We start from the raw sequence: 13,150 nt of genomic DNA, 5'->3' as shown, positions 1-13,150 counted from the left end.
CCAGGCTGACAAGAGGGCGTGCTGCAGGGGGTGAAGGTGGAACTGGGCGACAGGTATCGCTTACATTGCTGCCACCATTTTACCTAGAATCCTCATCCCGGATCGGATGGTATGAGGGACAGGTTGGCGAAGTGTCCGGACACCCTGCCGGAGAGCTAGCGCCCTTTCCTGAGGGAGAATTACCAACCCTCGGTAAGTGTCGAAGATCATTCCTAGGAAGGAGATCCTCTGAGCTGGCACAAGGGATGACTTCTTTGCATTGCCAACTATCCGAAGAGGACAAGAGTAACTAGAATTATGTTGACCTTTTCCTCGCATGCCCGTATTGACGGGCCCTTGACCAAGAGGTCGTCCAGATAAGGCAACACGACTATGCCTCGAGAATGCAGTGTGGCCATGACAACTGCCATAACCTTTGTGAACACTCTGGGAGCCGTGGCTAGCCCGAAGGGTAGCGCTACGAACTGAAAATGTTGATCGCCTATGGTGAAGCGTAGAAACCTCTGATGAGGAGGAAAAATGGGAATATGCAGATATGCGTCCTGGATGTCTATTGAGGCAAAGTATTCTCACTGCTCCAAGGCCGATATGACTGAACGGAGAGACTCCATCCGGAAACGTCTGATCCTGATGAATTTGTTCAGAAGCTTCAGGTCCAAAACAGGCTTGACACACCCGTCCTTTTTGGGAACCGCAAAAAGGTTGGAATAGAACCCCTGAGCTCTTTCGTGTTCCGGCACTGGAACAATGACTCCGTTGTGCTTGAGCCATTTGATGGCTCCCAATAGAGCCCTTGCCTGGGTATCCACCCTGGGAAGCCGGAAAGAAAAAACAGTCTTGGAGGATCTCTGACAAATTCTATTTTGTAACCTGAGGCCACCAATTCCTTTCCCCATGTGTCGTGAGCGACACTGACCCAGACGTGGTGAAACCAGAGTAGGCGGCCGCCCACCTTGCCGGTGTCGTCTGGTAAAGGCCTCGAGTCATTTGGCCGACGATCTTTGGGATCTGGATCCCCTCGATCTGGACTGCTGAGTATGCATTTTCCCCAATGGTTGGCTCTATATGAGACCTGCCACTCCCTATCCTGGTTGGGGCGGCCTGAGCAGGGTGGATAAAAATCTTGATTTTTTTAAAAAAATCAAAAAAATCAGATTTTTTTGATTTAAATCAGATTTTTTTGATTTAAATCATTTTTCTTTTCATAGACTTTAACCATCCCAGTAAAATGTCTGTTAAAAAAATAGGTTGTAAATTAATTGCCAGACTTACCACTAGTACTAGGCTCCTGGTGCATAAGAAGCTGTGGGGGTTCATTGACATTAGTTGTATCACTATCAACATCTTCATTTCCCTTCTGGTTGCAGTTTTCATAATGTGATTTCAAACGGCAAACAAGTCCTTGGATATCCTTTTGACAGTATTTGCACTTTGCTCTTGCACCTTTCTTTCCAAGATCTGCTGCTGGCATCTCAACAAAATGAACCCAAATAGGGTCTCTCTTACGACCTGCTGCCATGGCTCACACAGATCACTTATGAAGTTTGATTGTTACTACAGCCTGAGCCAAGCACTGCTGATGTTACTACAGCCTGAGCCAAGTACTGCTGACTATCCAACAAGTTTGGGCATGTCAACTGAATGCAGGGAAAAAGAAACTAAACCAAAACTGAAACCAAGCTAGAAGTGTGGAATTAAAGGGGCAGTATGAACAAAATGTGGAGGCTATTAATAGTTTATACAATTAAGACATGCTGCTTTTAAACACCTACCTATTGCCATATAGTAAAACAAAAAAGATTTTTACTTACTTTGGGGTCCCCCCCTCACCCTGGCGTTAGATCGTTGCCCCTAGTTTCGTCCGTGTAACTATGGGCGCACATGCACACTGCTCTCACTTCTCATTTTAATCGTGATTTATATTAAAAAAAAACCTTTTGATTTAAATCAGTGATTTAAATCATGATTAAAATCATGATTTAAATCGATCCGATTTAAATAGAAAAAAATCTTTTGATTTAAATCGTGATTTAAATCATGATTTAAATCGGCGTGATTTAAATCAATCCACCCTGGGCCTGAGGCGGCGGAATTGGCCGCTGTAGTCCACCCGGGGTTGCGAAAGGCCCAAAAACGTGCCTGAAAACGGGTGACAAAAAGCGTTTTGACCTTTTGTTGAGGGAGAAACCCGCTCTTTCCTCCTGTGGAGTCGGAGATAAGTTGATCCAACTTCTCCCCAAATAGGTGGCTGCACTGATAAGGCAGGGAAGTCAAGGACTTCTTATAAATAGAATCGGCTCGCCATGTCCTTAACCATAGGGCTCTTCTGATAGAAATTGCATTAGTGGCAGCAAGTGCCGAGCAATTGTCCGCATCCAAAGATGCATTGATTACATAGTCTCCGGCCATCGCCATCTGACCTGTGACCTCCGAAATCTCTGCAGGTAGATCCTGCTCCTGAGTGATCTTCTTTAATGTTTCTGACCATGATATCATAGCTTTGGCTACCTAAGTTGCTGCGAATGAGGGAGCGAGCGCTGACCCTGACGCCTCATATACTGAGCGAGCTAAGCTCTCTATAAGGCAATCCGTGGGATCCTTAATTGAGGAAACACTAGGGTTGGATAGCAGGGTTTTAGTGGCTAGGCGCGAAACCGGAGGATCCACCATCGGGGATTCCATCCATTTTTTACGGAGGTCCGGAGCAAACGGATACCTTGTTTCGAGTGTCTTTTGACCCAAAAAATGCCTGTCTGGACGTTCTCTATGCCGCTGCACTATGTCCTAAAACACTGGGTGAGAGGAAAAAATTCTGTGCGGGCGCTTCACTTGCTTAAATGCACTTCATGCCCCGTAGCCGCTGCGGGATCATACTCAATCCCCAAGGTCTGATTGCCGGCTTCTATGAGGCTGTCCACTGTTTCACATGACGCTGGAGTATCTAGGTCAAGGGGCTTGTCTGAGTCGAATTCTGAGGTCTGCTCGCTATCAACCACTGGTGACGGGGAGCGAGAAGCAGAACTTACGGATGCCAAGGCACCGGATGGACTGGGCGACACAGTTTCCCTCGGGTCTGCCTGGAGTGAGAGCGGCCCCTGCAGGCGAGAGGCTCTTGTGAGGTGGAGGTCCCCTCTAAGGCCAGCGAGCCACTGTCCCTGCCCCCATCTGAGGCCTGAAGGGACTCAATTGCATGAACTGTGACAGTGATAGGGCCTACTCTGGGGGGCTTGGCACATTGGTCGCGGTTGCAGGGGAGGACGCCAGTGGCATCTGACAGCTAAGGGCTCCAGCCCCGGATCTTCGCCGCAGGAGCCCTCCCAGGCCCTCTCCTCACTGACGATCCTTTTCATCTTCCCAACTCAGGTATGTGAGGGGACCTTGACAAAATAGGACGGTACTCAGGTATGTGAGGGGACCTTGACAAAATAGGACGGTGCAGGCACCCTAGCTCCATTTTACCCCTACAGGGGGTGAGGAGAGGGACCGTCCGCCGCCTTGCAGCACCACAGTCTAAGCATTGGTGGAGCAGTGGGGGCCGCACGGACTAGTCTTGTGCCTCTGTACAGCCCATGGTTTCAATACCTAGGGGTGGTCAGGGCTAAGTTTGGCATTGTGTTCCACGTCGTGGGAGAGGATACGTGGAGGGACACTCGCACGTGCTCGCCCGTTGATGGTTTGGGGAAATCGGACCCTTTAAATAGGATCCGTTGTCCCTGTCTCATCTTCATAAACCGTAAAAATAAAATAAAAAAAGGTCTGGGGAAAACAGCCCAGATATGTCCCACGGTGCGGGAGAGGATACGTGGAGACAATACTCAACACGTGCTCGCCCGTTGATGATTTGGGGAGATCGGACCCTTTCAATAGGGTCTATCGCCCCTGTCTCATCTTCATGGGAAAAGAAGAAAAAAAAAAGAACAAGTCTGGAGCAAAACCAGACGTGTGTGCCTCCATGGACACTAAGCAAAAAACTGAGATCCGCCCGCAATAGGGGCGAGGGTGTATACGGCGGAGGAGGAGCTAACCTCTTTTTTTCACTTAGTGTCAGCCTCCTAGCGGCAGAAGCATACACCACAGTATGTGTCCCCCAATGAGGCGAAGGAGAAAAGTTAGGCTACTTTCACACTTCAGTTTTTTTACGTCAGCTGCAATCAGGCAAAGATTTAAAAAAAAGGATCCGTTTCCGTTTGAGAACAAATGGTTGCACCGGATTCCTTTGTTTTGACGGATCAGTTTCAGCCAGCAACGTTTGAAATTTAAAGTTATAGGAAAGACTCTGGGAGAGAGAAGAGGAGAGGAGAGAAGAGAAGAGAGAAATTTTGCGACGCTTACAGGGTTAACATTCATGCCAGAGAAAACCTACAGGGCATGCGCTGTTTAAAAAAGCGGTCCGGCACAGAAAAAAAAACGTTGCATGGAATGTTTTTCCAGACACCGCACCGTCAATCTTTGCCATGTCCGGCAAAAGCCGGACGCGACGCGCGTCTATGTGGCGCAATGCAGCACCAATGTAAGTCAATGGGGGGAAAAAACGGATCCGGCGACATATCGCCGGATCCAGTTTTGCGCATTTTCGCTGCAGGGTGCCGGATTCAGAAAGCCTGAAGTGTGAAAGTAGCCTTAGTGTTGCCTAATCCATCACAGCCCGCAACCGTAAAGAGTCTCAGAATGAGACATGTGCACCCTGTAAAAGTTGGTGAATATGTAAAGTTATCAAGACACTTGTGACAGCTATTGCCTGAAAGTGCAGATATACATTTCCACATACCTTCTACTATGCTAGATTTCGCAAGGAATCCTGATGACGTTTTCAATGCACCGTTAAAGACAACAAAACTTGCTCCAGTAACTAGGAAGCAACAAGAATAACACACATTAGTACAAGTTACTTAGGTATTTCATAAAGTGGATCATTTGTATGATCATTCACCAGAAGCTCAGAGACACAAGAAGAGGACATCAGGGCTGTGGAATTAGTAAACCAAAGCTCCAGCTCCTCAATTTCCTTGACTCCAGACCCCGACCCCACAGCGCTGGTCACTACTGAGCATGTATGGAATGGACAAGGCAACTGTTAGGTGGATTCATAACTGGCTTCGTGATCGGACCCAAAGAGTGGTCGTAAATGGCTGCACATCCAGTTGGAAGAATGTCTCAAGTAGGGTACCACAGGGCTCTGTCCAGGTCCCCGTATTGTTCAACATCTTTATCAACGATTTAGATGAAGGAATTGAGGGTAAACTGATTAAATTTGCTAATGACACAAAGCTAGGAGGGATAGCTAATACTAGAGAAGAGCGAAAGAGAGAGAGAGGATTCAAAAAGATATAAATAAACTGGAGCAGTGGGCAGCAACTAACAGAATGGTTTTTAACAGGGGAAAATGCAAAGTACTACATCTGGGCAATAAAAATGAAAAAAGCATATACAGAATGGGAGGAATAGGGCTAAGCAACAGCACATGTGAAAAAGACTTGGGTATACTAATAGATCACAGACTGAATATGAGTCAACAGTGTGATGCAGCAGCAAAAAAGGCATATGCAATTTTAGGATGTATTAACAGAAGCATACAGTCTAGATCACGTGAAGTCATTATTGCCCTCTACTCCTCTTTGGTCAGACCTCATCTGGAATACTGTGTCCAGTTTTGGGCACCACATTTTAAAAAAGACATCAACAAACTGGAGCAAGGTCAGAAAAGAGCGACCAGAATGGTGACCGGTCTGCAAACCCTGTCTTATGAGGAAAGGAAGGGCTGTCAGATTGTAGAAGGATCATCTTTATTCTCAATTGCACAAGGAAAGACTAAAAGCAATGGGATGAAACTGAATGGGAGGAGACACAGATTAGATATTAGAAAAAACTTTTTGACAGTTAGAGTGATCAATGAGTGAACAGGCTGCCCCAAGAAGTGGTGAGTTCTCCTTGAATGGAAGTCTTCAAACAGAGGCTGGACAGACATCTGGGATGATTTAGCGAATCCTGCTTTGAGCAGGGGGTTGGGGACCAGATGGCCCTGGAGGCTGGAGGTCCCTTCCAACTCTACAATTCTATGATTCTATGTACATAAAGTGCAGCACAGATTCATCTCAACTAAATGCAGGGATCCTTAGATCAGGAACAGAACAGACATTTATAGGACATTTCATAACTTTCCCAAATTCTAAAATTTATAGAGCATCCTGCACTGAACCACTCTACCCAAATTATATATATTTTAGGAGGACATGTGGCCAATAAAGTTATTATAATCGTATGATAATAACGACTGCAACCCTTTCCCTCATGAATCATTCATTGCACATGGAAACAATTCTCTCTGGAATTAGGTCATATGAGTCATGGCCCAGATTCTATGTGACATGAATAATCTTGTAGCCATCATCTTGTAGCCACCTCATCAACTGGGTGCAGACTAGCTACATACGGACTCTTCTATATCATAAGCCAAACTAAGGTAGTTGTTCGAGATTAGAAAAAAAAAAAAAAAATCTGCTTTGCTCTTCAAGATCAGTGATATTTTGGTCTATTGGCATAAATCAGTCTAATTCCTGGCAATTTTTGAAAAAAAATGTTCATGTCACAATCTTCAAATATAACGGTATATAAAATTTTTTTTAGTAATCTTGCAATTTTTATACTGGTCATGGTTTTTTTTTGTTATTAGACTCAGAGCCAGATTCAAAGTTTTGCCACCAAAGTAAAATTTGGGGCGAGGCGCTAACCACTTGTTAGATGTGCCAGATTCATTAAGAAGTGTACACCTCTTAATGAATCAGAAGCGTCTACCTCATGTACCAAGTCTTGTGACAATGCCATTATGAGACCATGATCAGAGTGTCTCCCCAGCACAGTTGCTGGTTATGGACAGACCCCGATCAGCTCTCCCAGTGAATCAAGATTGAGCAGGGGCCGTTTTCCTCTGTAACTTGAGCGCTTATGGATAGAAATGTAATAAAAAGGAAAAGAAAACATCCTCCCCTCCTGACGATTATGTGATAGCCAGGTGCCAGGAGGCAGCTGCTGTGTCCTAACAGACCCAAATCAGAGCCTCTGTGCAGACAGGAGGCAGAATTTACCCTGTAACTGGGGCAAATATGCAAGCCTTATCTAGGGGGAAAATCTGCAGTTACAAAAATGAATTTAAAAATTGAAATGAAAGTCTTATTATTGTTGTGGCATAACACACGCATCAGGTCTATTAATCAGAAGAGGTATCGGCAGGTATGAGGTCCAGCAGCCACAGACTACTGATGTGACCACTGGATTGGGGTCTTGCAAATCTTTTTGCTCAACTCTAAGTAAAGGGGTAATGAAAGGAATGCATACTGGGTATTGTGAATGATTATACATTGTGTCACACCAACAGAAATAACAGGCTGGGAGCTGTCCGGATTTAATCTCAGATGACTAGATGCGTTTATAGTAATGGCAGCTTGTACAGCAGTCGAGTAAGGAGACAATTATATCCTAAAACCGAGGCTTTACTACAATGATAGTGAACGGATTTACTTCTGCATAAACTATCAGACATGCAGGATTATCAGTGAAGTAAAGCTTTTTTCAAGTATGGATTCTTACCTTTTCTAGGCTGTCCAGCAGCACTGTTAGCTTGTGTCTGATAGATTCCATCACTGTTCTGCACACAAACCAGATGAGAGTCTGCATCCAGACTGAAGCTGGCACCGATGCTTATGACATGTTCATTGCAAGAATGAATTACTTTAAGGATCTTAAATAAAAAAGAAAACAATATAAAACACATACAAAAAACACAAACAAGAAAAGGCAAAATCCACAAACTGGGTTTTCTGCTTGCAGGATGCATTCCCCCCCCCCCTCCCCCCAAGTATTTTAGAGCACAAGTTATAATACGAAGGTCTGATAGCAGTATGAATGAAACCTTGCCCACGTTACAGGGGAACCTTGCTGACCTCATTATGTCGCTTTGAAGGAATCTTTATGCAGCTTTTTCCCATTTCCATGTGAATTACCAAATCCTCTATATGTGGAATTGTGTACTGGTAATTTCTGAGGTCCTGCACAAAAGGAAACAAAAATAGGAGTCTATGAGATAAAGCTATAAAATCATTTTGGCAGCACAAACTAAAAGCCATATAGACAGTCACACAATTTTTTATTTCCCTCCTTAGAGAAAAGTTAAACAACTTTCAAAATAATTTTCATTAAAAACTATCTTTTTTTTGTTTGCTGCCGCAGAGTGTTCAGGTCCTTTATTTAACTGAGTGCTTTGCAGCAGTGTTACAAATGTATCAGAGCTCCTGCAGTCTCAGAGAGGGCATAAAAAAAGTGAATAAACAGAAGGAAAAAAAAACATGAAAAGGAAATAAGTGCAGGATAAGCCGGATTACTTACCGGTAATGCTCTTTTAATGAGTCCACGACAGCACCCACTGGAGGTATCGGATCCGCCCATTTGGAACAGGAAACCCTACAGGAAAGATAAAAGGGGCGGTCCGCCTTTCCTCCTCAGTTTTACGTTTCAGAGTACCAGAAGGACCTCCAAGGATTAGGCAATGTTCTCTTATTTTAACATCTTTCTTATCCATTATTTGGTTGATATACTTTAACTATTGATATCTTTAGGGAGGGAAGTGAGCGGGTGCTGTCGTGGACTCATTAAAAGAGCATTACCGGTAAGTAATCCGGCTTTTTACTCTTCGCCACGACAGCACCCACTGGAGAGATTCCAGAGACCATCACCTGGGTGGGACCACCGTGCCAAGGACAGTCCTGCCAAAGCTTAAGTCAGAGGTTGATGAAAGATCAAGTCTATAGTGGTTATAGAAGGTAGAAGGGGATGACCAAACTGCCGCCTTACATATAGTTTCAATCGGAACATCTCCCTTTTCCGCCCAAGAAGTTGCCATTGCCCTGGTGGAATGCGCCCTGATGTTCCCTGGAGGATCTTCGTTTTTTGAGGAGTAGGCTAAACGAATGGCCTCTCTGATCCACCGGGAAATGGTGCTCTTCGTGACTCCATACCCCTTCTTACAGCCCTGAAATGAAACAAATAGGGCCCTACTCTGCCTCCAACTGTTGGACCTCTCAATATATTTTAGGACAGTTCTTTTGACGTCCAGAGTATGGAACTTCTGCTCTTCCGGAGTAGAGGGATTTTTATAGAAGGTTGGGAGGAGTATCTCCTGAGATCTATGGTATTTTGTTGCCACTTTTGGCAGGTAGGCAGGGTCTGGTTTTAATACCAATCTGTCTTGGTATTCTTGAAAAAAAGGTGGATCTATTGACAAGGCCTGGATATCACCCACTCTTCTAGCTGAGGTCAGTGCTACCAAGAGGGCCATTTTAAGTGCTAACTATTTGAAGGGTATTGTGTCGATCGGCTCAAAGGGGTCTACCGTTAGGGCGTCTAAGACCAGATTTAGATCCCATGTAGGGACGGAGGGTATGTGGATTGGAGCTATTCGTTCACATGCTGTAATGAATCGAGTTATCCACTTGTTGCCTGCTATATTATGGCCATATAGTGCTCCTAATGCCGATATTTGTACTCTTAGCGTATTTACTGCTAAGCCTAAGTCTTTCCCTTTCTGCAGAAATTCCAAGATTGGGATTATCGGAACTTCTGCTGTATGAGGTACTGTATGGAATTGAAGAAATTTTTTCCATATTCTAGTGTAAATTTGGGTTGTGGACTGTTTTCTACTTTGTAGTAGTGTAGTAATTAAAGACTCAGAGAATCCTCTTGTCCTCAATAACTGCCTCTCAAATTCCACGCCGTCAAGTGCAAGCTGACCACTTGAGGGTGGAAAAAGGGGCCTTGGGAGAGTAGGTTGGGAGTCGAAGGAAGGACCCAAGGATCTGTTATTGACATAATTTGCAGCCACGAAAACCACGGTCTTTTTGGCCAGAACGGTGCTATTAAGATTATCCTTGCTTTGTCGTCTCTGATCTTCCGAATTACTTGAGGTAGGAGGATCAATGGAGGGAACGCATACGCCAGGTTGAAATTCCATGGAGCTAGAAGGGCGTCTAGTATGTCTGGGTGATCTGATGGAGATAGGGAGGCAAATGTTTTTATCTGCCTGTTCTCCTTTGTGGCGAAAAGGTCCACCTCGGGTTGTCCCCATAGGGCTACTATGTCCCTGAAGACCTTCTGATTGAGGCACCACTCTCCTTGCCGTAGAGTGTGTCGGCTTAGGAAGTCTGCCTTTTGATTGCTCTCGCCTCTGATATGAAGGGCCGAGAGGGACAAAAAATTTTCTGCTAAGTTTAAAATTCTTTCCGCTGAAGACATCAGAGTCTCTGATCGAGTTCCTCCTTGTCTGTTTATATAGGCCACTGTGGTGGTGTTGTCCGATAGGATCCTGACATGCTTCTGTTGGAGCTGCGGAAGGAAGTTGTATAGAGCATAGAACACTGCAGTCAGTTCTTTTAAATTGGATGAGTACTCGCATTCCTCTCTATTCCACCTTCCCTGATGAAACCCATTCTCCATGTGGGCTCCCCAGCCCTGGGGACTGGCATCGGTGGTTACGATACAGGATGGGACTATAACCCATGGAACTCCTGAACATAAATGGTCATCATCTAACCACCACTCTAGAGAAGTCAAGACTTCTTGTGACAAGGTTATTTTGCTCTGTAAATGACCACTATGTCGCTTATCCTCTTGGAGGATCTGGTGTTGTAGTGTACGGACATGGTACTGGGCCCACCGGACTGTCGGGGTGCAAGAATTTAGTGATCCTAATAGTGACATTGCTCCTCTCAAGGACACCCGTGGTCTATCTATAGCTGCTCGTATTTTTTGTTTCGTGAGGGTGATTTTTACCTGAGGTAGTAGACATCTCTGGGTCAAGGAATCTAGTTGAAATCCTAGAAATGTCTGGAGAGATTGTGGATCGAGTCTGGACTTTTGGATATTGATGATCCAGCCAAGGCTCTGAAAAGAGGAGATTGCGTCAGTCACGCGTTCGGTACATTGTTTGACTGAATTCCCAATTATTAGGAAGTCGTCTAAATACGGCACGATCAGTGTGTCCTTTTGGCGAAGGTAGGCCATCACTTCTGCCATCACCTTGGTAAATATTCTTGGTGCCGTGGAAAGCCCGAAGGGCATGGCCGCGTATTGGAAATGACGAATCCTGCCCTCGACTTCCACTGCGACTCTTAGGCATTTCTGGAATCTATTGTGAATAGGGAGATAATAAGCATCTTTTAAATCAATCCCTGCCAATACGCAATTTGGGAAAAGAAGCTTTATAGTGGATCTAATTGATTCCATTTTGAAGTTATAATTTTTTATAAATTAATTAAGCTTCTTTAAATTAATAATGGTTCTAAACGTACCGTCTGGTTTAGAAACCAAAAACGGGAGAGTAAAAGCCTCTACCCTCTTGTTCCTCAGGGACGTCAACTAAAACTTTTTTAGCTAGTAGGACTCGAATCTCGTCTTCGAGAGCCTTTTGCTGAACTGAGGAATTAAGGCGAGTTATAACAAAGAATTCATAAGGGATCTGAAGGAATTGAATCTTTATTCCTTCCTTGATTATGTTCAAAATCCATGGGCTTAACGTAATTTGTTCCCATTTGGTAACAAAAAATTTTAATCTACCCCCAGCTGGTGGGTTTAAACTCTTAATTTTTATCTCTCCTATATGTTGGCCCTCTGAAGATGGTACCCTTCTGCTTTTCGTCTTTCGTGGCCCATCTATTCGTTCTGTCCGACTGTCTTCTTCTCCCGAATGGCCGTCTCTTAAAGGTTTTCCTATAAAACGGAATGGGAGAATCACTGAAGGCCTTTTTCCTCTCTTTTGCCTTGGCGAGAATTTCGTCTAAGGCTTTCCCGAAGAGGAACTCACCCTCGCATGGGGTTGCACTAATTTTGGATTTTGATTGTGCGTCCCCTTTCCAGCTTTTTATCCACAGCGCGCGTCTGGAATTATTCACCAGGGCTGCCGACCTCGCTGCCAGTCTTAGGGTGTCCGCTGAAGCATCTGCCATAAAGGCAGCTGCACCTCTTATCAACGGGATGGCTGCACGCAGTTTCTCCCTTTACGCTCTTTGCTCGATCTGCTGGTCTAATTGATCTAGCCATACCAGCATTGATCTAGCAGTACATGTGCTGGCTATTGCAGGTTTGAATACCCCGGTGGTGGACTCCCAGGACCTTTTGAGCGAAGATTCTGCCTTTCGGTCTAATGGGTCTGCTAACAATCCTGCGTCCTCGACCGGGATCGAGGTCTGTTTGGAAGTGGAGGCTATGACGGCATCCACCTTTGGTATTTTAGTCCATTTCAATAGGTCTTCATCAGTGAACGGATACTTCCGTTTTGAGGCTGATGGGAGAAAACCCCTCTGGTCGTGTTTTTCCCACTCTCTTTTGATGAGGTCCTTAATTGCCGGTATCACCGGAAATGATCTCCTCTTTTTTTCTGCCAATCCCGCAAACATAATGTCCTGCGCGGTTTGGGCTCCCCTTTCCTCTTCACACCCCATAGTATTTCTAACCGCTTTTACTAGGTTATCTACGCTGTCCAGTGGAAAACATGCGCGTCCTTCCATCTCCGAGGATGACGATGAGGACGTGAATGCGGAGCCTGAATTTAACTCCTGTTCTTCCTCTGACTCTGAACTAACAACGACCTGTTTCTTATGACTGGACTCTGAGGGAGTGCTGGCGCGGTTGATGGCTTGTATCTCCTCCCTAATTATGGCTCGGATATCTTTAGAAGATATCGTAGACCCCTGCCTGGTTTCTTTCATGCATTGTTTGCAGAGTTTTTTGGGGTAGGAGTCAGGGAGAGGCTCTGAACATAATGCGCATTCTTTATGTTTAGTTTTTTCTTTTTTCTTTGACTGAAGTGGGAGGTCAAAGGTAAAGAGAGGGGGGGGGAGGAGGTTAGCTTAATAGGTAGAGTATATACTTTGCACACTCACCCAGTGAAGCTTAATACCGGGACGGATGGCTGAGACGGTCTGGATCTGGTTTCTGCTGCCTCGCTCCTGCGGGTAGTCTCTGTCCTGGCGCTGCGGTCCCTGGTGGAATTGCCCCCAGCTGAATCCCCTGCTGGGGCCTGCGACTCCGTGGGGGACGACATGGTTCCATCGTTGCAGCGCTGTTTTATCTTCACTCCTGTCGTGCCCCCGGAAGTCGCCCTGTG

General features: G+C 45.3%; 1 protein-coding gene across 1 annotated transcript in view; it reads right to left on the bottom strand.

The window, feature by feature from the left end:
• Positions 1-13,150, bottom strand: part of ZFYVE16 (zinc finger FYVE-type containing 16) — a 120,468-nt gene that overhangs the window by 25,396 nt on the left and 81,922 nt on the right. The window contains exons 11-13 of the mRNA XM_073580965.1: positions 7,938-8,042; positions 7,585-7,735; positions 4,769-4,849 (exon numbers count right to left, since the gene is read on the bottom strand). Of these exons, the coding sequence (XP_073437066.1) occupies positions 4,769-4,849; positions 7,585-7,735; positions 7,938-8,042 (337 nt within the window). The remainder of the gene's footprint in view (positions 1-4,768; positions 4,850-7,584; positions 7,736-7,937; positions 8,043-13,150) is intronic.

Source organism: Dendrobates tinctorius, unplaced genomic scaffold (assembly GCF_039654945.1).
Source record: "Dendrobates tinctorius isolate UK_male_01 unplaced genomic scaffold, ASM3965494v1 ptg000003l, whole genome shotgun sequence".
Classification (NCBI taxonomy): domain Eukaryota; kingdom Metazoa; phylum Chordata; class Amphibia; order Anura; family Dendrobatidae; genus Dendrobates; species Dendrobates tinctorius.
The sequence above is the reverse complement of the archived record's forward strand: the minus strand, read 5'-3'. Positions and strand labels throughout refer to the sequence as shown.